At 49.8% G+C, this 23,445-nt stretch overlaps 2 protein-coding genes across 2 annotated transcripts; one reads left to right on the top strand and one right to left on the bottom strand.

Moving 5' to 3' along the window:
* Nucleotides 1–3,758: 3,758 nt before the first annotated feature.
* Snx33 (sorting nexin 33) lies at nucleotides 3,759–15,637 on the bottom strand. The gene is made up of 2 exons (XM_075965817.1): nucleotides 12,512–15,637; nucleotides 3,759–5,187 (listed from the first exon to the last, which is right to left on the bottom strand). Exons 1-2 carry the CDS (start codon nucleotides 13,980–13,982, stop codon nucleotides 4,934–4,936), a joined length of 1,725 nt encoding a protein of 574 aa, XP_075821932.1. The 5' UTR covers nucleotides 13,983–15,637; the 3' UTR covers nucleotides 3,759–4,933.
* A 6,208-nt stretch (nucleotides 15,638–21,845) lies between these two features.
* On the top strand, nucleotides 21,846–22,859 carry Imp3 (IMP U3 small nucleolar ribonucleoprotein 3). Its single transcript, XM_075965815.1, has one exon. It carries the CDS (start codon nucleotides 21,930–21,932, stop codon nucleotides 22,482–22,484), a length of 555 nt encoding a protein of 184 aa, XP_075821930.1. The 5' UTR covers nucleotides 21,846–21,929; the 3' UTR covers nucleotides 22,485–22,859.
* Nucleotides 22,860–23,445: the final 586 nt, after the last annotated feature.

Below are 23,445 nucleotides of genomic sequence, written 5' to 3'. Positions count from 1 at the left end.
GCTGTCTTCCGTTTCCCATGGGGGAGTGGGGGTGGTAAAGAGGGCCTGCAGGGCCTCACCCATCCTCAAACCAACCACACTTGTGAAGCAGAGGTCTGCTCCCTGTTTTCTTTAGACCTCAAATGAATTCATCAGCACAGCTTCAAGGAATGGAGCCAGAGTTGGGTTCAAGACCAGCCCTGCCTGGGCAAATCCACCTTCCGTCTGGCCAAGTCTGTCTCTGGAATGAAACTGCGAGGCTGAGCAGGACCCGTGGGTGGAATAGGGAGGCCACAGCTATGTGACAGACACTGCTTTTTAAACAGACTGGACTGCACTAGGGTTTAACTAACAAAACAAACCCGAAAGAAAAATGTTTATGTTCAACTATGTAGATCCCCAGGGCTGGGTTTCGCAATCAGCCTCTTTATCTGGCAGTGATAAGTTTTGACCTTACCCCATAGTCTTCTCCTGCCCCAGTGGTAGAGAGGGCAGCCGGAGGGCAGTGGTAAGGAAGCAGGTTGGTGTGGGTGAGGGAGCAGTCTGTCAGGCTTGGCTCCCAGAGGTCTGAGTCAGCGGGGCAGGCAGGGCGTGCCCGGTCCACGCATGCTGTGGGAAGGCCCGAGTATAGGAATGTTCCTACCATCCAAGGGAGGGCCCTGCCCACCGCATCCTGGCATCATGTCCTTCTCCCTTAGACACCGCAACTCAGCTGCAGACGGGGATGCTCCAAAGCCTGGAACTGTGGCTGGTGGGTTCAGCCAGGGGCCTTCAAGAACAGCCTGGTCGCTGGGCAGTGGTGGCGCATGCCTTTAATCCCAGCACTTGGGAGGCAGAGGCAGGCGGATCTCTGTGAGTTCGAGACCAGCCTGGTCTACAAGAGCTAGTTCCAGGACAGGCTCCAAAACCACAGAGAAACCCTGTCTCGAAGAAAAAAAAAAAAGAGAGAACAGCCTGGTCCTCAGGACTGGCTCAGGGTGAACAAGGCCAGGCCAGCCTGATCAGAGCCCTCGCCCTGCTGGGTGAGGTGGCCAGGTACCATCTTCATTAAGATTCAGGGTCACTATTCTGAACAGTAAAGTTGAACTTGGTGCTGTGGGTCCATCCTGTCTGGACACCCAGACCCCCTAGAGCACAAGCCTATATGTGGTACCTGTAACTTACTCTGCATCTCATCTGGGACATGGGCCCTCTGGATTGCTTGTTCCTCAAAGTTCTCTTGAATCTCATCTAAAGAATCTTCAGGGGGTCTATGAAGTGATAGATGTGGTACCAGTGGCATATACCTATGGAACACCTTTGTTTCAGATCATATGATTCTGGCTATGTAAGGTTATTATTGTGTGCCAAGGACTGTTGTGATGACATAGCAAAGTGGCTGGGACATATCTGCTAACAGATGGTAACACGTGTGGTCATAGCTGTGGATACACGACACAGCATGGTGTGACCAAGGTGCAACTCTGTGAGGGGCTCAAGTGTGAGTGGCCACTGCAGCCTTTGAAAAGTACAGGACTGTGCGTTTGTGTCTGTGATTGTGCATCTACAACCCAGGGACCGTGTCTGAGGCTGTAGTACCACGGCTATGGCACGGACGCTCACAGCTCTCCTGTAGCCTAAGGAGACAGGATGTGCAATCTCAGGTCTGCCTCCATCCCCATCTTTACATAAGCACAAAGCAGACTCCTTTTCCAGGGCTGGGCCAAGATTGGGAACCCAGGAGTCCCAACCCCCATCCCAGGTTCTGGTAGCTGCCCAGGACAGAAAAAGAGGCCTTGTTTTCCAACCCCCTCAGAGCAAAGCGAGAGAGGAAACTAGAGGCAGCTGGGCCCAGCTCAGTCTGGAACATCTGCCTAGCATGTGACTAAGGCCAACAAGCCCTGTCACCACAGCATTGCCCCCCCTCCATACTCCCCCCGTCTCCTGCTGGGGGACGTTCTGCCCAGCTCAGAATGAGCACAGATTTCTCCAATGCATACAGATAGAAAAAAAACCAGAACAAGGGTTGTGACACCCCCATTCTCCATATACCTGTTACTAGCCAGAGACCTTGGTGCTACTTGGAACAGGAGGTTTATCTCTAGCCTTTATTTTTTTTCTTCTTTCTTTTCTTGTTGAGACACTATTTCACTGGGTAGACCAGGCTGGCCCTGAACTCAGAGATCCACCTGCATCTGCTGGGGTTAAAGGTGTGTGCCACTATGTCAGACTTAGTTTTCACTTTGTGATTCTTCTCCTAGGCCCAAGCCCTTTGAGAACAGATCATTTTGATTACAGGAATTGGAGGTGGTTCCTTCTCAGCAGAGGGACACAGGGCAATACTATTTCATAGGGCAGGAAGTGTTAGCAGGGTGCTTTCCAGGCATAGTGGGTTAAGAGGAACATTCCAGAAGGCCTCAGGAAGGAGCCCTACCCCCATGCATGCTCAGAGCCTTCTCTACAGAAAACTTCATGGAGGTCAAAGCTGAGCTGAGCCTACAAACAAGAAGTTAGCTCCTTTACTTGTAGGAAGATGAAGGCAGGCAGGGAGGGGAGAATTCCTCAGAAAGTCCCACATCTGACCTAATTCTGATCCAGCGCCAAGGGGCTCCATTCCAAAAGTTCCTGTAAGGACACTATGGCCTAAATGAGGCCGGCCCATTCCTCACTCCCTGCCATGAGCTCCTCAGACTCTGACCTGACCAAAAGCCTTCCCCAGTGAACCTCACCCTGGAAAAATCCCCTCTGCCTCTGAAAGAGGACCAGCTCGTCTGTGCTCTTTCCGTATGTGAGGGAAAAATCTTCCCTGTCACCAGGGCACTTCAAGCTCTAAAATGGGAGCTGCTGCAGGGTTGGGAACCTGAGACTGATGAGAGTCTCTGCCTGTCCTGTGCTGGACCCGAGCTTTCTAGGGACAGCTCCCTGGGACAGGCATCACCTGGGACTATGCAGGGCAGTCTCATAGTCTTCTCCTACAATCTTTAGCACAAAGACTATGACACCAGGAACCCCTGTACAGAACTCCACCCATTTTGGAGATAGAGGAGGGGCTGGCAATATAGCTTAGTCAGTAAAGTGCTTGTAGCAAGAGCACGAGGACCTGAGTTCAAATCCCTACCATCGGCATAAGTAAAAATCCAGAACTCAGGCATGACCGCACATGTTTTTAATCACAGCACTGGAAGGCAGAGGCAAGTGAATCTCTCTGTGCCTTCCAGGCCAGCCAAGACTACACACACGCCGTTTTCCTGTAATCCCAGCACTGGGTAGGCAAAAACAGGAGGAACCCTAGAGTCCACTGGCCGGCTAGCCTAGCCCAGTTAGTAGGTTTCAGACCCATGAGAAGCTCAAAAGTAAGGTAGAAAGCAACTGGAGACACCCAGTGTTGATCTCTGGCCACTATGAGCACCTCCCCCCAAATACATACACACCAAGGCAAAGGCAAATACACATCCACACACACACACCGCAAGGCACAGGCAAATACACACACACTGAGGCACAGGCAAATACACACACACACACATAGGCAAATACACACACCGAGGCACAAACACACACACACCCTGAGGCACAGGCAAACAACAAAGAGGCCCAAGTCTGAGGAAGCCATGTAGCCAGCTGGGGATATAGGGCCTTCTACTGCCTCTGACCTTCATAGCCTTGCTCCTTTGTTTTGAAGTTATGAATTAATTTTTAGACCCATCAAGATCACTGAATCCAGTCCAGTGGGGGCGTTTTGGGTTCTGTTCTCCCTGCAACCCTCACTGTTTCCAGGACTCAGAAAGAAAAGGCTGCACTTCGTTACAGAAACTGTAAAACGTTTATCAAGAAAAGAGAGTCAAGCAGCAGGACCCAGGAGCAGAGCATGACTTCCCAGGAAGGCAAGGGGGCACAGGGTCACTTCCCAACAGCATGCTGCTGGGCCACATCCTGGCCCAAGGGGAAAGGGGCAGTATCTCCTGGAGGATGTAAACATAGGTGAGCCTGCCCAGGAGCAGGGGGTCTAAAGTCCCCAGATTTTTTTCTCTCAGATTTTCCACTGTGCAATGAGAAGGATTTAAGAAGACCAGCCCACAGAAGCAAAGGCCCCTGGGAACTGGGGACAGCAGGGACCTGCTAGGAGAATGGGGAATTACTGCTAGTAACTTTCGAGAGTTCCCTCCAGGAAGGCACCACCAGGGCTCAGTGCTCTGTGGCTTGAGCATCTTGAGCCCACAGAAGGGAAAGTTGCTGCATAGTGCCCTAATCAGTGAGGGGGGGTCCCCCAACCAGGATGGGGGACCTGGTTAAGACTTATAGGAGGGAGTTGGCCTGCAGTCCCTCCTGCAGAAGCATGGGTGGGGCAGGGAAAGCCAGGGACCAAGGAGCAAGGATGATCCCTCTCTCTGTCATGCAGATCACAACCCATGGAAAAGGTAAGGAAGAGGAGACTCAACACCGGTCCTCTCCCCAAAATGTCCTCCACCCCATTTACTGTCTTGTAGGTCCTTGTAATTCTTCAAGAGATTTCTAGTATGTCACCTACTCCATGGAATGCCCCCTGACCAGCAGAGTTCTGTGGTCCCTTGAAGGAATTTCCATGAATTCTTAAGTGGCATTGTCACACTGCGCTGACTGATATCCAGGGGCTCCTCCAGGACAAGCATGTTCCAGCCTTGGTCACCAATGTCTCAGCCATGGCCACAGCAGTTCATGGAGCCCAGGGAATGAACAAGGTGTGGTGGCCAGGTGAGCATGCACTATAGGCTCCAAAGAAGTCTGCTCTCCAGGGACTGACCAGCAGCCCAGACTTTGGCTCAGAGGACTCCTACCTCCAGTTACCCATCTTAAAGTGAGGGAAGACTTCTCCAGGGGTACCAGGACTTCTCAAAAGTCCCTTCTCTTCTAACAGGCCACTCCTCACCCACTCCTCAACACCCACTGCTAGGGGCACAGGAGCCTGGAATGGGGTGGACCGCAGCAGCCAGAAAGGTCAGAGATAGTCATACATGCGCAGCGTCTTCTCCAGCTGCTGGCCCACCCGCTGGTAGAAAAGGATCTGCTGGCGCAGGTAGCTTTGCATCATATGCTTGAAGTCAAGCTCACGGCGCTGGTGGAAGTGGTTCATCTCGGCCTGCAGGGCGAAGCCTACCACACGGCAGCGCCTGCGAATGCCATCTGCCTCTTCCTGAGCCATGCGGCCCTCATCACTCATGCGCTGGCTTTCCTTCACCTTGGCAAAGGCACCTGGCAGGACAGAGCACAGGACAGGCAGGTTAGGGCTTGGACCCCTCCTATTCACTCACTCCCTGTACATCCCTCTAGTCTCCCAAAGGCGAAGGACACCCCAGATGGCTCCACCCAGACTTCCTCCTGAACCCCCGTAACTGTCTCCCTCAGGACATCACAGGCCTCAACATCTCCTATTTCAGCTTTAGCCTCTCTCTTCCATGTACCCTGTGATGTCAGAGACTTTCCAACCTTCTGTATCTCAGCTATCACACTCTAGCTGGCTGGCTTCCCTGAGGTGTGAGCTGAGTGAGTTTAGGGACTGTCATGTTCATCTGTTCCCCAGGTCCCACAAGGTCTGGCCAGGCAGATGTAGACACATCTGCTGAACTGACTCATCTCATCCTGGGGCTGCTAGGACAGTGACATCCTCCTTAATTTCAGAGTCTATCTCACAGCATCCAAAGACGCTCCCTGAGCTGGATGCTGTGTCTGGCTCTACACCGCCTGCGGATGGCAGTCCACCCCCATTCCCCTGCCTAGGAGGCCTCCGGGAGTTGGATCTTGCAGATGTGACTTCCACAGTGACACCATGTCCAACCATTCCTCCCAGTCCTTTCCTATCTTACCTCTGCCTGCTGGATCTCTATCCATAATTCAAGGGCTGGATCAGGTTCTACTTCTACACCAAAGTCTCCCTGGCGCCCCAGGCAGAATGCCTCCCAATGCACCTGTCCCCGGCCTGCTATCACACAGCTGATCCTGCACAGCACTTCAGAAGCCACCTGGTAAGGCTCTGTTACACACAAACCCCGTCCACTCCTCACCCCTGTCCCCATAGAACCAGAGGAGACTGTGATGATAAACAGGTGACAGATGGTAAGAGAAAGGGGTAAGGGGCTGGAGAGATGGCTCAGCAGTTAAGAGCATTGCCTGCTCTTCCAAAGGTCCTGAGTTCAATTCCCAGCAACCACATGGTGGCTCACAACCATCTGTAATGAGGTCTGGTGTCCTCTTCTGGCCTGCAGGCATACAAGCAGACAGAATACTGTATACTAAATAAATAAATATTTAAAAAAAAAAGAGAGAAAGGGGTAAACCTGGGCAGGAGCCTTAATCCGGAAGAACTGAACTGAATCAACAGTTAATGGATTCAGTTTTGAATAAAAGGCAGGTGACTAACTTTGCCTTTAAGCCAGTTGCAGAGAAGAGGAGGTAGTGGGTCCATACACAGCACTCACTCTCAAAGGACAAAAGGGAGTCCTTAGTGCAAGGGAGCCCTCATCCCATTTTTTTCTTTAGTTGACTGGCTTTTTTAAAAAAAGAGTTATTTCATTTCTATTTGTTTGTATGTTGGGAAGAAGAGTTCGTGCACATGAGTCGCAGTGGAGGCCAGAGACGTCAGATCCCTCTAGAGCACCCTAGCCCCTCAGAGTTACAAGCAATGGTGAACTGCCTTACATGGGTGCTGGAAACTGGACTTGGGGACTCTGTAAGTGCAGCGCACACTTTTAACCACTAATGGAGCCATTTCTCCAGCCCTTCTTTTTTTTTCTTTTTGAGACAGGGTTTCTCTGTGAATCAGTCCTGGCTGTCCTGCAACACACTCTGTAGACCAGGCTAGCCTCTAACTCACAGAAGTCCACCTGCCTCTGCCTCTCCAGTGCTGGGATTAAAGGCATGCACCAACACCACCCATCTTTCCAATCCTACTTTAATTTGATTAAAATTTATTTTATTATTTTGTGTGTATGAATGTTTGCCTACATGCATGCCTGTGGATCATGTGTGTGCCTGGTACCCATGGAGGCTAGAAGAGAACATCAGATCCCCTGGAGTTATAGGTAGTTGTGAGGCACCATGTAGGTGCTGGGAGTTGTACCTGAATCCTCTGGAAGAGCAGTCAATACTCTGAATTTCTGAGCTATCTCTCCAGCCCTTCTTTTGTTTTGTTTTTGTTTTGTTGGAGACAGGGTCTCTTGTAGACCAAACTGACCTCAAACACATGTATTACTATATTTGGTTTATGAAGACTGAGTCAAGGGTCTCGTGCATGCTTGGCAAGCACTCGGAAAAATCTCCACCAAATAAGATACATTGCCAGCCAGTTCTCACTCAAGTTGTCAGAAACATTCAAAATGCGCTTCCTTGGCACTTCCTATATGCTAGGGCTCTGCATGCTGGAAGTAACTCCAGATACCTTTATCAGAGGCAACATCTCTATCAACTAGCAAGAGCGGGGCTAAATGGTTATTAGTGGCATTTTATACAATGCCTCAATTTTGGAGAAAGATGCTTCCATGGTACCAAAAGCTCTCAGCTTTCAGCTCACTCAGGCCTCTGACACCTTCCCTCTGTTATCACAGGCCTCCCGCTCCATACTGACAGTCCAGCATGGTCCTGGGCTTGATTCCCAGCGCCCATATGACAGCTCATAACAGCCCCAAATGATTGAATACCTTCTTCTGACCTCCACAGGTATCAGGCATGTATGTGGTACACAGACACATATGCAGGCAAAACACCCATACACATAAAATAAGTTAAAAAAATTAAAGAAAGATGTTATGCACACAGCCTTGATGGGAGATTAAAGCCCCTTTTGTTGATGAGATAATGGCCCAAGTGGCAAGAATGAGCCTACTACAATCACTAAGTATCCAGAGACAGGGAGGGCTGGGGAAAGAAAGAGAGGCAAAGGCTCCAACTGTGCTCTTCACCTGTGGTGGTTTGAATGAGAATGGTCTCACAAGCTCGCGTCTAGGAAAGCCTCATCTCCAGTTGAATGAGAATAGTCCCCTAGGCTCACTCCTGGAATGCCTCACCTCCAGTTGGTGGAGCTGTTTGGGAAAGACTAGGAGCTGTGGCCTCATTGTAGGAAGTGTGTCACCTGCGTGGGCTTCACTCTCTCGGATGAGACGGAAGCTCTCAACTCCTGCTCCAGCACCATGTCTGTCTGCCTGCTGCCAGGCTCTCCGTCATGACGATCATAACCTGTAACCCTCTGAAACTGTGAGTCCCAATAAATTCTTTGATAAGTTGTCCTGGTCTTGGTGTCTCTTCACAGCAATAGAAAAATAACTCTAACACCATCATTTCCCCACCTGGTAACTGAGACCAGGGGACAGCTAAGGAATCCACCGGAGCAGGCAGGGCTATTATGCCTGTTAAGAACACCAGGACTCAGTCTGAGATTCCTTCAGGGTTGCCTCCTGCCCCGGCACACTAGATCCCAGGAATGAGGAGCGAGGACTAGGAGTCTATCTGCTGCAGAGCCCAAAGGTTCCAAGCACAGTACCCACCCTCCCCCATTTATCTAAATTTGGGGGCAGAAGATCTGAGTCCTAGGATCAGCTGTTCCACCTGCAGGAAAATGCTGGTTGGCTGGACGGCAAGTGTCTCCTCTGGTAAATGGGACAGAGCTGAAGCTGCTGAAGACCTCTTATAACAACGAGCCTCAAGAGTTTCCACATCTGTAAAAAGTGACAATGACAGGACGAGCTTGACAGCAACTGAGGTTTAATTCAACCAATACGCATAAAATGCCAAAGCCTGCACCTGCCATAAACAAGGATTCGGAATGCTTTAATATGCAAACTGCCTCCGAGTATGTGCGCATGATGTGTGTATTTACACATGTATGTGTGCATGCATATTCGTGTGGGTGGAGGAATGCATGCGCCACGGTACACATGTGGCAGTCAGAGGGCGATCTTGGGTGTCAGTCATCACCTTCTAGTCTGCTTAAGACAGAGTCGAGGTGCCTGGCGGTGGTGGCACACGCACACTTTTAACACCAGCACTCGGGAGGCAGAGGAGGCGGATCTGTGGGTGTTCGAGGGCAGCCTGGTCTACAAGAGCTAGTTCCAGGACAGGCACCAAACAGAGAAACCCTGTCTCGAAAATTTGTTCGCTGCTGTGTATGCCAAGCACAAACTTCTGGGTGATCCCCTGTCTTCACTTTCCTTTGCATCAAAGAAACACTATGTTTAACTGCTGAGCCTGGCTTTTGTGCGGAATTTAAGCTCAGTTCCTCAGACTTGCACAGCAATTGCTTTACCCATTGAGACATCTCTCCAGGTTGCGAACTGTTTTTCTACCCAAGGACTCACAGCAATTACCAGCCCATGGTGACTCACGGCAACATAATTCTCTGTTATAAAAGTTTTGAAGATCCAGGTGTGGCAGCACACACCTTTAATTCCAACACTCAGGAGGCAGAGACAAATGGATTTCTAGAAGCTGGAGGCCAGGTCAAGTTCCAGGTCAGTCAAAGCTGTGTAAAAACAAAATGAAAAAGCATACAAGCCGGGCGGTGGTAGCGCACACCTTTAATCCCCGGCACTCAGGAGGCAGTGGCAGGCAGGTCTCTGTGAGTTTGAGATCAGCCTGATCTCCAGAGTGAGTTTCAAAACAGCTAGGACTACACAGAGAAACCCTGTCTCAACAAAACAAAACAAAACAAATAAACAAATAAATAGAATAAAGAGTTAAGACTAGCTTGAGGCACAAAGCAAGAACCTGTCCCAAAAATGGAACTGCAGTTGTTGCTGCTCCTGGTGCTGGAAAGATGGTCAAGCACACTTGTTGCTCTTGCAAAAAACCAGAGATCAGTTGGCAGCTCACGACTGCCTGTAGCTCCAACTCCAGGGGATGCAACACTAGCTTCTGGCCTCTATGGGTACCCTCACTCATATTCATGTATCTATCTCCAAACACAGAAACAAGCTGATACACATAATTAAAAACAAAGTTGGAGGAGGAGGAGAGCAGCAGCAGCAAGCACTGCTTAGGTGAAGAAAGGATTGCATAAGGCTCAACCTATCTGTCCCCTAGTCAAGAGCTTGCACCGACAGGAACTGCCTCTGCTTTAGCTAAGCCACGAGCTCCATGGTCCCTCAAGGATGCTCTATAGTCCCAGACCTGCGGGGATACACAAAGTACACAAACTGAGGCGGTGCTAGACTAGAAAGCCCAAGCCTCCTTTCTTCCTCCTTTTCCTTTCGCACCATTGACCAGTTGTCCACGCCTTGGGCAGTTCTCTCCTCCATCTGCCTGACTCGGGAAATCCCAACATACTTGGCCCCTATACCGACTCTGCCTCCAAATCTCCTCAACGCTGCTTATCTGTGAAACTGAAGGGGCTGCACCAGCTACTTAGTGCGACTGCGTAGGATCGATCCCTGAGCCTGTTCGCTCTGAGCAGTCAATTATCCTTTCTGTGACAGGATAGCAATTACTAGGTTTTTCTTCCCCCCAAATGCTCAAGTTAACAGAATATACCGGAGAGCTCAGCTCAGCTCCAGGCAGACTCCACATCAAATCAATGGAGACAGGGGAGAGAAGTCTCCAAGATCACCCCATAGATGAGCTCCCTCCAAGCCCCGTATCCTGACTCTCCAACCTGGGCTTCCCCAAACTTGTCCCTCTCATGCTCACCATTTGTTCAACTGTCTAGATGTGACAGACAGAATCCCGTGACCTAGGACTAAACGTCCCGTTACTTCTCTGAGGAAAGCCTCTATCTACGAGGCCAGTACAGGATGTTCTCCAGTTGCAGCTTCCAAAGCCTGTGCGCAGTCTGTCTCAGACCAGCTCCAATCCCTCCTCATACTCACTCCAGACTAAGGACAGAACTCAGCACTCAGAAGCAGGGCTTACACAGCATGGGGCAGATACAGGCAGCAGAAGAAACATCTCAAGGGGAGAGTGAGACACGGCTCTCCTGTCTGCCTATCTGAGGTAGAAAGAACAATATAGCTTTTTTCCCCTTCTTTGACGAGCCTGGGAACACTTGGTGTGTGCACACGTGGTTGCCTTCTTGCTCCAACTATGCCCTAAGTGAGAGTTTCCAGCCATTGCGTCGGGGTAGCTGTTTAATCATGGTGCCCAGCCCTTTGCTGCCCACACAAAAACATGCCATCCAAGGAGCTGGTTGAACCAGCTTTCCCAGGCCCAGCACCGTGTGTGGTTCCACTTCCGCACAGGGAGGCACCTGCCCCTGCCAGGCCGGGCCCTTGCTCTGAGTGCAAAGCCAGATCCGCGGAACCAGCCTAAGGTACCAGGCAGGCCTTCCCCAGAAGACTCTACCCCAAAGGCCTAAAAGACTAAGGTCCTGGAAAGCAAAGGCCCCTCCCAACCAGGGACACAGGCAAACTGGGAGCAAAGTTGGGCTGGAACTCAGGCTCTGAATCCCTAGGGCTGAAAGGAAGAGAAAGTTAGGTGGAGATGCAAGAGTTCAACAAACAAAAGAAGAAAAGAGAAAGGTGAAGGGGGAAAGCTGCCTGGCAGCTAGAGCTCTGACAACCATCTTCACGGTGAGGACAGGGGCTTGAGAGCGGGGGTAATGTATATGCTGTTCCCTACATTCAAACCAGAGGGCTGCCCAGAGTAAAACTCCTTGACCTCAGGGCCTAGGGTCCTGGGAGCCAGCCCCACGCCCTGCATCTAGTCTTCCAGAGTTACCAGCCCCAGGGAGAACCACACCTCTCTCTTGGCAAGTTCCCTAAGTTTCTGAACTCAGTCACCTGCTAGGTCAGCCCCTGACTCAATTCTTACGCAAGAGAAGCCCAGCTTGGGCAGGGAAGACAGACTGACCCACGTGCAGAGCCTTGGACCCCCAGTTCTATTGCCCCCTGCCCAGCTTAGTGCCCCACGTGACTCAGCATGAGTCACTTCGCTGGCAGTTCCTTAACAGCAGCAACAGGCAGGGGCTCATCCTGCCCCTCCCCCACACAGGGGACCATGAGAACTGAAAACACAACGGGCCTGGGAGGCAGCCAATATAGATATGTCCTTGGGGATCTGGAAGGAGGAAGGAATAGTCCCAGCTGAGCCACAACTACTCTGCTGTGGACACAGACTTGTGTGAAATCCTCCTGCACAGATAGGGGCTAACAGACAGGGCAGAGCGGGAGTCTAGGCTCAAATGCTTCTAAGGTAGGAGTTGAGCCTATGTGAGGGTAAGACAAGCTGCAGTCCGCTCTTACCTGTGTCTGTGTCTTGGTCCTTCTTAAACCCGTGGGTTCGTACACGGCAAAATCTGGGATCTGGGATCTCTGTGTTCCCAGAACCCAGGGTGCTACCTTGGGGTCCCATGCATGATTGGGTAAATGAGACACAGGAAGAACAGAGCGAACAGGAAAGTATGCACAGAGCTCAGTGAGAACAAAGACCAACCCTGTCCACACCATCCTTCCGCCTACTAGAGAATCGTCTCAATATATTTGTTGAGCCCGCGATGGAGATGGAGACAGGAAAATGTGATGAGCTGTTCATCGTAGTACAGGAGGTGCCCATATTCCCAGGGACCAGCAGAACACCACATTCAGGAAGGGCTTACCTTTTTGCAGATGGATAATGTCAGGAAAGTTGGAGAGCAGGCCCTGGTAGAGAGACAGTGTGTCAAGCATTTGGAAGAGGTCATTCTTGGGCTGTTCAGCAAACATCTCACCAACAGTTTCATAGGTCCGGCCGGTATGAGAAATGGCATTGTTGAGGGCCTCAGAGCTAAAGGGAGGATCCATCTGGAAGGCAAGGCTAATGGCCTGGAAGGCATTTCCTAGCTTCTGGAATTCCTTGCGGAAGCCTCCCACGTGCTTCCGCACCATCTCCGAGGCCACGGTGCTAAGTTGTAGGACGCATTCGTCCATCTTCCTACTGAAAGTCTTGAATGTATCCACCCGGTCCTCTACGTCTTGCAGATCCTGGTGCTCTGTGGGGATCTGGAAGGTGAGCAGAAAGCTGGCCCCCACCATCTCATCCCTTTCTGCCCGACGTTTACCCATCTTCCACTGCTTGTCATCTAGACAGCTGAGGAAATGCTGGAAGCCCTCATACTGAGAGAGCACAGGGTGGCTAGTCATGTGGTCCATCCAGAGGATGAGTCTCCGCTTGCGTTTCTCAATGAAGTCCTCCTCAAAGCGCCCAGTGGCCTGCTTCTCGGGCAAGTGGGGCACAGAGATTACAGTGAACTTGTGTAGAAGGCGGTTATAGAGCCAGTCGAAGTGTTTGTAGCGCCGGTAAACAGGTGAGTCAGCATGGGTGGGTGTGAGCTTATAGGAGATGTAAGTTTTGATGCCTTTGAACTTGGTCTGTTTGGTGGGCTCCTCTACGGAGCAGGCAAATGGATGGGGGTTGGCCTTCCACTGAGGGCCACGAGGGCCCATCACAATGGAGTACGTCTCAGCAATCTTGGCCATCATGGGCACATCACCAAGAATAAAAGCCTCTACTCCAGAGCGCACAAAACACGAGAAACGATTGAGGTTACGTCCCACCACACTGCCCCGCTTGGAAGATGCCAAACTGTCCTGTCTTTCCAAGGGTGCCTTCGGTCGGAAAGCCATATGCTGGCTGGGGTAGGCACCTGGGTAGGAAAGGTTAAGTGGAGGGTGCCCATTGGTACCTAGACCACCAGCCCTTGGCTCATCTACCACTGTGCATCCATCATCCCAGTCATCCCAGTCATCATCATCATCCTCTTCAAAGTTTCCTTGTTGATTTGGGAGGACATCACTGCCCCCACTCTTGACTGTGTTGGTCATACTAGGGTTGGTATACAAACTCACTTCGGTGTCCAGGGAGACTGCAGAGCTGTTGGCATAGTCCACACGGTTGGTGCTGATGCCAGGACGGACAATCTCAACATAAGAAGCAGGAAAGAGCCCTCTCTCCCCACGGCTGTTCTGCCCCTGCAGCCAGCCATCCAGTGAGGTCTCACTGAAGATAACCAGGTCTTCATCCTGCTGGATGCTGATTTCCTCCTTGTTCTCACTGTGGAAATCATAGAGGGCTCGGCCTTTCAGTGCCATGGCTAGGCTACCGGACAAGTCAAGATTGGAAGGGAAATGCCTTGCCCAGACCCAAGATGGTCAGCAGGGTGTCCAAAAAATGTACTTGCAGCTCAAAGTCCAGTACAACTTACTCAGACCCTCAGGCAGGATCTCAGTATGCACAAGATGCTGTCTAGCTGCCTTCTCTTCAAAGAAATGTCCATGGTCCAGAAACCGCCTTATCCAGTCCTGGCGTTATCTACCTGTAAGCAGGGAGGTGTTAGACATGGCCACAGCCTTTTATCTCTCCCCTAGCAGCCCCTGAGATGGGGGGAGTCTCTCCCTCCTCTCACACCAAGTAGAAAAGTCAAATGGCCTGGAGAAACGAGCTCTGCTAGAATAAGAATGCGGCAGACACTTTGCACTAGAACAATGTTGTACAACGACAACAACAACAACAACAAAATCCAGCCGCAGACCACGGTCCCAGGACACAAGCAGGGTTCTTTCTGCCTCCCCGGCTCCCAGCTCCTTCTGGCTGCTCCGGCTTTGGGAGGCTCTCACATTCCTCTGAAGATCAGTTCCTTCCTCCTTCCTTTCTCCTCCCGCGCCACCGCGTCTTCAGGAATCCAGAAAATCCAAGAGGGGCAAGAAGAATAACAGCAGAGTCCTGAGCCAATTCCAAGGGTGGATGTGTCGTCCAGCCTCCAAACGAGCCAGGCCGGGAAAACAAGGGCCAAAGCTTGCACAACCGGCGGGTAACTACACGACCTAGGGGGCGCGACCCCGCCTCGCCTGCTCTGGTGCCCTCTTCCCGCCCTGCAAGTGGCTAGCCCCTACCCCCAGAGAACAAGGGGCGCGACAATCCGCTCAGAGGATCTCTCTCTCTCTCTCTCTCTCTCTCTCTCTCTCTCTCTCTCTCTCTCTCTCTCTCTCTCTCTCTCTCTCTCTCTCTCTTTTGTTTGCCTAATTCCTCAGCAGTTTCGGAGTACTAAGCTGACCCCAATCGGGGTCCCAAATCCCCTGTCCAGAAGTAACACTAATGGAATCCTCCACCATCACCACCCTCACCACTGTCGTGCCAGCAAACACTCAACACTCAACAGTAGTTGGTAGATGAAGTTCCATCGAATAGATGGCGCGGCCGGCTGTTTGTTCGTCCGTCCAGCAGTTCGTTCTCTGCGACGCCTTGTTGATGCCGCCCGAGAAGGATAAGCTGAGCCGCAGCCTCCTGCCTCCTTCTCACCCCGCACTTGCAGCCCCTCAGGGCTGCCTGAGGGAAGTCAGGTCCAAAACAAAACAAAAATTAAAAAAAGAAAAAAAGGAAAAAGAGTCCAGGAGGTGGCGTCCCGAGGAAGGAGGGGAAGGCAGTAAGGGGAGGTGAAGGGTGGGGAGAGCGGGAGGGAGGTAAGAGGGAGGGAAAGCAGGCTAGGGAATTGAGCAAACTCCACAGCACTTCCGCGCGTCCTGGCGGAGCAGGGATCGCGCGGCTCCGCCCTCCGAGGCCAGGATGCCACCGCCGGCTTTCCGTCCTCTTTCCTTCTGACGGGCGCCCTCCCTCCCTCGAGTTCTGTCCGGGTGGCGGGGATCTGGGAAGTGGACTCGGGAGTCGGGAGCTGCAAGCTTTCAGCAGCGGAGTAGCCGGTGTCGAGAGCCACCTCTCGCCCGGGTTGGAGCACCGCGCGGGGGAGCTCGCCAGCCGCCGCGGGGCTTCTCCTGGACTCGATCACCGGCCTGCCTTTTCCGTGACGCAAGTGCAGGACAACTCCAAAGTTTGCCGAACGCTGAGTGGCAAAGAGGGAGTTAAGGGCTGGGAGAGCCGCGCAGGCTGTCAGGGAGCAGAGCTGTGGATTACACTTTTTCAGCTTCCTTTCCCGTCTCGCTTGCCCCTAGGAGTCTAGGGATTAGCACAACGGGATTGTTCTCAGAGGCGAGGCAGGGGACTGTGCAACTCTGGTGTCCCGCAGGGGATACCCGGTGCTGCGAGCCTGATTGTGCCGGGAGCACCTCTGCCTTGGGTTGGGGTGGGGGGGGAGACTATACTTCTGCAGTGGCAAGGAATAAGTTTAGGCGAGTTCTGGGTTTCTTTGTCCTTTCGCGGAAACTGGATCTTCCATTCTGGCCAGCAACACCAAGGAGAAGGCGTATTCTGGTAGATAGCCTCTAGACTTTCAGGATTTGACCCTCTAGTTTATGCATAACGCGGTGAACTGATTAAGAAGGAAATGTGCTAAACTCTGGAGCGAATAGCACAATGGTTGGATTCCTGCCCCGCCCCTCTGCTCTTTAATTCACCCAAACTGCCTCATTCATTAAATTATATATTCCAAACAATAAATTAACCGAGTACCGATAATTTGCCAACCCCCTGGAAAGACAACAAAGTAAGAAACTGCTTATCTTTTGGACCTGTGTAGTATCTTCACAGGTAGACAAGATGTTTCTGTCTAATGTGGCTAGGACTGTGGAAAATGCATGGGAGGGCACTGCCTCAGCCTGAGTGGGACACCAATCAGGGACCTTCTCTTTTTCTTGCCTACATCTGAGGTTACAACAAAGACTGTAGCCCACACCTCTTTCTAGGCTGAGTCCTGGAGCCTTGTTTACTCCCCTACCCCACCCCCAGCTAGAGCTTCCTACCTCCCCATTCTAGTCGCGCTCCTTGCAGAGTTACTAGGATAAATTCGTGCTGCTAAAGATTGGTACCTTTGAGTCGGGCAGTGGTGGTGAGCTCCTTTAATCCCAGCACTCACAGGCGGATTTCTGTGAGTTGGAGGTCAGCCTGGTCTACGGAGAGAGTTCCAGAACAGCCAAAGATACACAGAGAAACCCTGTGGGGCGGGGGTGGGGTGGTGGTGGTGGTTATAACTTTAAAATAAAATGGGACCTTTGGCTGTTTTAAGGGATGTGATTCTCAGACCTCTGGCTTCAAAACTCATTTTCATTGATACAATCTGGATTTGACTCCCTGTGAAGATGAATACATAGCTGGTGGTGGCGACACACTTGCAGGACTGAAGCAGGAGGATCCTAAGTTTGTGGCCATCACAGTGGGAACTAAAGCAAAACAGCTCCTCCAAATTAATGCATCTTTTAAGTTCCATTTTACAAATACATTTTTTTTACTTCCATTTTTAAATTAAGTCGTTCTTAAAATATCTAGGCTGGTTTATTTCATCAGTCCCTCTTTCAATCCCATGTCTCTAAGCAGCCGTTGTTTGCTTATCTAGCATTGAAAAATTCAAAATCAACACAATAACATTCAGGATCCAGATTCCCTGTGTATTTTTCATCTCTACGTGGATTATTCTTTTTATTACTTTACTTCTCTATTTAAAGACTTTATTATTTTTAAACTATTTCTTTCCATATTGTCCGTATCTTTTTTTTCCCTTCTTTCTTAAGCCTATACACATTGTAAAGGGAACTGAAACCTGTTTAGTGGTTTTGCTGTCTGACCTCTTTTGCTTCGTATCTCTAGTCTTTTTTTTTTTTTTTTTTTTTTGGTTTTTCGAGACAGGGTTTCTCTGTAGCTTTGGTGCCTGTCCGGGAACCAGCTGTTGTAGTCTAGTCTTTTTTAACAGCACAAGCAAACTTTAGACTGCTAAGCTACACCTAGATCCTTTGCAAGACCCTCGGCTGTTCCCTACCCCCCTCCAGTTGTGAAAGACAAGCCTAAAGCTCACAGCCAGGTTGCAAGTGCATGGCCAGGAACTGCATCCAGCCTTCCTAGGTGAGAAAGCCAGTACCTGGGCTGCTACAAACTTGCCTTTTTTTTATTTACTGCTATCACACCACCTGACCGGCAGTACCTCTTAAAGGAGCCCTGTCCTTTTTCTTTTTTCTTTCAGCTTTCTCAGGCCCTACATGGAAATATGGCCCCTTGTTGGGTGTCAAAATATTGTTTTGTTTTTTTTTTTTTAAAAACTCTTTACTCTTTTGACTCTTTTGGAGGCCCACCACCCAGTTCCCAAATAAATCGTACATGGGGTCTTACCCTTTCTTATAAATGCCCAATCTTAGCTTGGCTTGTTTCTAGCCAGATTTTCTTAAATTATCCCATCTATCTTTTGCCCCTTTCTCTATTTCTGGATATCTTTTCTTTCCTTCTTTTCCGTGTCTGGCTGAGTGGCTGGGTGACTGGCCCCTGGAGTCCTCCTCTCCTCTCTCCTCGTTCTTGCTCCTAGATTTTTTTCTTCCCAGATTTCTCTTTCTATTTATTCTCTCTGCTGCCAGCCCTGCCTGTCCTTTCTCCTGCCTAGCTATTGGCTGTTCAGCTCTTTATTAGTAGATGGGTACAGTAACACAGAGTTAAACAAATGCAACATAAAAGAATGCAGCACATCTTTGCATCATTCAACAAACGTTCCACAGCAAAGAAATGTAACACACCTTAAATTAATATTCCACAACAGTGGTGGGACAAAGACTGGGGCAAAGGAAACCTGGGAGACCTTTGGAGGCAGACTAGACTAGAATGATGATCACATATTTGAAGATATATTCTCAGAAGCTGGACATGGTGGTAAATGCCTGTAATTCTAAATTTGGGAGGCTGAGGAAGCAGTATCAAGAGTGCTAAAATGGGCGGAGGGGCTGGAGAGATGGCTTAGTGGTTAAGAGCATTGCCTGCTCTTCCAAAGGTCCTGAGTTCAATTCCCGGCAACCACATGGTGGCTCACAACCATCTGTAATGAGATCTGGTGCCCTCTTCTGGCCTGCAGACATACACACATATACATTTTGTTATATTTTGTATATATAACAAAATAAATAAATAAATGTTTTTTTTTTAAAAAAAGAGAGAGCTAAAATGACCAGGCTTGGGAGCATGTGCCTTTAATTCCAACACTCTGGGGGCAGAGACAGGCAGGTCTCTGTATATTTGAAGCCAGTCTACTCTACAGATTAAGTTCAAGGCCTGCCAGGACTATGGAATGAGAACCTGTCTCAAAACAAATAAATAAGCAAACAAGCAAACAGGAGGTAAAATGACAGAAACAAGCATGAGGAATGGGGAGGGAACAGTCCCTAAAACCTTTAGGTAGATGTACTACTTAAAAGACAATAAAAACAAAAAAATAGAACTCTTCTGATATTTGTGGCCTCCAATGAGGACATTTTATGAGGGGCTGCTTTGGGCTCTTTTTCCATCTGACAAAGTTTTATCTGTTCTCATCATTCCCTCCTTTGAAGTAACAATGCTAAAATCATTTAGGAACCAGACCAGGGATTAAAGCCTACAAACAGTTTTGGCATTTCTTTAGCCTCCAGTTAGGACATTTTTTTTTAAAAAAAAATTTTTTTCTTCTTCTTTCCTCTCTCTGTCTTTGTCTTTTCTATCTTTATGTGTATGTATATGTTTTGTTTTGTTTTTACAGTTAGGACATTTTTAGCTCATGACTGAGGATACAGATATTGACTGAGGTCCTGTCTCTAAACTGCCTGTCCCATCTTTATCTCCCAGCCTCATCGTTCCTGCCTGAAAATGCGGCTCTGAAAGCCATTTAGGAAATTGGAATATTTCTTATTACATTTATTTGGTGTGTGTATGTAGGCCAGAGAACAAGGGAGTCTGTTCTTTCCCTCCAACATGGGGTTCCAGAGATGAATGGTCAGGCTTAGCACCTTTACAAACCAAGTTATCTCTTAATACTGCCAATCACCCTAGAACCTTTTATTTTATTTTATTTTATTCTATGTACTTATTTTTGGTTTTTCGAGACAGGGTTTCACTGTAGCTTTGGAGCTTATCCTGGAACTAGCTTTTGTAGACCAGGCTGATCTTGAACTCACAGAGATCTGCCAGCCTCTGCTTCCTGAGTGCTGGGATTAAAGGCGTGCGCCACCACCGCCAGCCTTTTTTTTTTTTTTAACAGAGTCTCACTATGTAGCCCTTGCTAACCTGGAACTCACTATGTAAACTAGGTTATTCTCAGACTCAAGGAGATTCACCTGCCTTTGCCTCCCAAATCTTAGGATTAAAGATATAAACTCTCCTACCCTAAAAACAACAACCAAAAAAAATACACACATACATACACACACAAAGAAAACAGGGCTTCTCTATACAGCCCTGGCTGTCCTAGAACTCTATATAGGTCAAGCTAGTCTTGAACTCACAGAGATATTCACCTGCCCTTACCTCCCCAGTGCTGGAATTAAAGTCATTCAGCTCTATTTGAACTTTTTGGTTTTTCGTGACAGAGTTTTGGAGCCTGTCCTGGCACTTGCTCTGTAGACCAGGCTGGCCTTGAACTTACAGAGATCCGCCTGCCCCTGCCTCCCTATTTGAACTTTTTTTAAAAAAATATTTATTTATTTATTTTGTACGGAGTTAGCCAGAAGAGGGCACCAGACCTCAATACAGACCACCATGTGGTTGCTGGGAATTGAACTCAGGACCTTTGGAAGAGCAGGCAATGCTCTTAACCACTGAGCCATCTCTCCAGCCCCCTGGAACTTTCTTGCTTAGACCGATATCAAACAGAGTCCATCCATTGACTGTTAGGCTGGTTGCAAGTTCAGGGATTTGGAGAAGGAGAAGACAGGAGAGGAGAGAGACCAGGGAAAGGGCTGACATTGCAACCCCAATGAAACCTCTTTGAGGTTTCTGTACCAGAGATGCTAGATCTGTGCAGACCTGGAAACCAAACCTTAACCGATGCAGACTATTCTTTGATAAAGATGAGGGACAACAACCTCAGCTGGGAAATGGGGATTGTGTGCCATGGCATCAAAGTGTGAGGTTTGGTGGGATTTGAAGGGGGAAGGACCTATCAGGGTGGGGATGGCATCAGAGCTTGAGATTTGGTGGGGCTTGAAGGGGAAAGGACCTGTCAGGATGGGAGTTCAGTAGAAATTTTTTATCTTAATTCTGCTTCTGTGATTTCAGACAGGAACTGTGCTGGAAGATCTTCTGGAGCTTGGGGGTGTCAAGCAAACTTGCCAGACAAGGTATTTTCACATGAAAGGACTAGGACTTATATTTACACCTAGTTTCTCATATTCGGTGGGCATCATTCACTACTAAGGACTGTCAGAAACACAGAACCTCCGGACCTACCTGAATAACATAGCCTGTAAAATAAGAACCGGGAGTAGTGAAGCAAGCCTTTTATCGTACCATTCGGGAGGCAGAAGTGGGTGGGATCTCTGGGTTCGAGACCAGCCTGGTGTACCTGAAGAGTACCAGGACAGGCAGGGCTGCATAGAAAGACCCTGTCTCTCAATAAAATAAAAATAAATATGATGACCGTAGTGGCTCATGCTCGTAATCTCAGCGTTCTGGAAGACTGAGGCCGGTTGGATTATGGCGATTTCGTGACTGGCCTGGGTTACCTAGGGAGAGACACACTGTCTCAAAAAAGTAAAAGCTAGATGTCAGGGCTGCTTCCCACCCTGATTCCATGCGTCTAGGAAACGACCAGGAAACGGGCATGCCATAGGTTTGGCGCTGCTCAGTACTATTTGTCAAGGAGAGAATTCCTTTCCCAGATCAGTGATAGACTCGATGCTGGCAGGGGTGGACTTTTGGCCAGTCCTAGGGACCGCTGGCGCGGAGAAGTTCGCACAGTTCTAACCCATCTTTTAGCAGAGTAAATTCCCTCAAAAGCAGTCACTCCGCTCTCCCGAAACTGACGTTTGCAGCTCTTGAAGGAAACTCTCTTGGGAGTCACCAAAGACCGGTACCTGAGATAAAATTGTTGAAGAACTAGGCGACGTGACAGCCCCGTTCCCCGCCCCTCCCCACCCGCGGCTACGAGGCGCAACCGCCTTCGCAGGACACGCCCTCCCGACCTCCCTCTGGCCTTTCCCCCGACAGGAAGTTCCAAGTTGGACCAATTAAAAAATTGAATGGGGGCGTGGTGTTTAGCTTTCTTTTTATTGGCTCAGAGGAGTGGGCGGCGGGGGGTCTTCCCGCGCCGAGGCGGAAGTTGTGCTGCGTTCTCTGCGTGCTTTCTGCTTTCTCGGGCTCTTTCCACGATGGTGCGGAAGCTCAAGTTCCACGAGCAGAAGCTGCTGAAGCAGGTGGACTTCCTGAACTGGGAGGTCACCGACCACAACCTTCACGAGCTGCGCGTGCTGCGGCGGTACGGGCTCCAGCGGCGCGAGGAGTACACGCGCTACAACCAGCTGAGCCGCGCCGTGCGCGAGCTGGCGCGGCGCCTGCGCGACCTCCCCGAACGCGACCCGTTCCGCGTGCGCGCCACGGCGGCGCTGTTGGACAAGCTCTACGCCATCGGCCTGGTGCCCACGCGCGGCTCGCTCGAACTCTGCGACTCCGTCACAGCCTCGTCCTTCTGCCGCCGCCGCCTGCCCACTTTGCTCCTCAAGCTCCGCATGGCTCAGCACCTCCAGGCTGCTGTGGCCTTTGTGGAACAGGGTCACGTCCGCGTCGGCCCTGACGTGGTCACCGATCCCGCCTTTCTCGTCACTCGCAGCATGGAGGACTTTGTCACTTGGGTGGACTCGTCCAAGATTAAGCGGCACGTGCTGGAGTACAATGAGGAACGCGATGACTTTGATCTGGATGCCTAGCGAGGATTCTCCCCGTGGCAACTACAGGTCACTGACCCGGGGATGGGAGGAATCGCCCTTTGTGTTCCTGGAAATTTTCTTCGAATTTGAGCTGATAATTAAATGACTGTCTTAGAAGTCAGTGAGAAGCAGTTTTGTATTGCACTGGGGATTGTTAGCTGCTAGTGCCTTAAAGTTGGTGGTGCAGAAGCAGGACGTTACCCCTTTCCTCCTTTGCTTTATCGTCTTGAAATAGGACTGAACAGATGGAGAATTGGGGTTAAGTTTTTTTTTGTTGTTTTGTTTTTATATATAAAGTGGTGCAACTTGAATGTTAAGTGTTCACTCATTTAAAGAAATCTTTAACTTATGCCAATAAATGCCCCTACCACCTTGTTAAGTGTAAATATTTGTCTTCTTACCTAGGTTTCTATCTAGCCATATCTATTGATCGTACAAGCTCATGAACCCTAAGAATGGGGATGGGATTGTAGGCTTGAGGTCTGCAGCGGGAGCCTCACGTGGAGGCTGCACGGTGTTGGGCAAGCTGAGCAGATTTGTCACCAGCCCTTTTCCCGGAATGAATGTTTTGGCAGAGTTTTTATCCACAAGACTTCCTGTTGATAGTCCAGCCCCAGGAAATACCATATTAAAGGCCTGGAGTGTTTGCTTGCCTAAGGAAATGATCACCCTGTAGCTTGGCCAGCTAGTGGTTAGAAGTGATCTGGGAGGTTCCTGAAAACAGATGTTCTTAGGAGTGGTAAAATGTGTGTTTAGTCTTATGTGCAAGGTCATAGGTTTGATGTTAACCCCAACTGCAAAAACGAAGCAAAAAAAAACAATAGAATTGGTGAAGAGAGAATCAAGTTTTAGCCCAGACAAAATAGAATACACAGACCAGCCTATTAAGTTCATTTTTGGGGTGAGAGTGCTTTTATTTTTCACAGGTTTTGATATACAACTCAGGCAGGTCTGGAACTTG

This window comes from Microtus pennsylvanicus, chromosome 3 (genome assembly GCF_037038515.1).
Source record: "Microtus pennsylvanicus isolate mMicPen1 chromosome 3, mMicPen1.hap1, whole genome shotgun sequence".
NCBI classification, from domain to species: Eukaryota; Metazoa; Chordata; class Mammalia; order Rodentia; family Cricetidae; genus Microtus; species Microtus pennsylvanicus.
The sequence above is the reverse complement of the archived record's forward strand: the minus strand, read 5'-3'. Positions and strand labels throughout refer to the sequence as shown.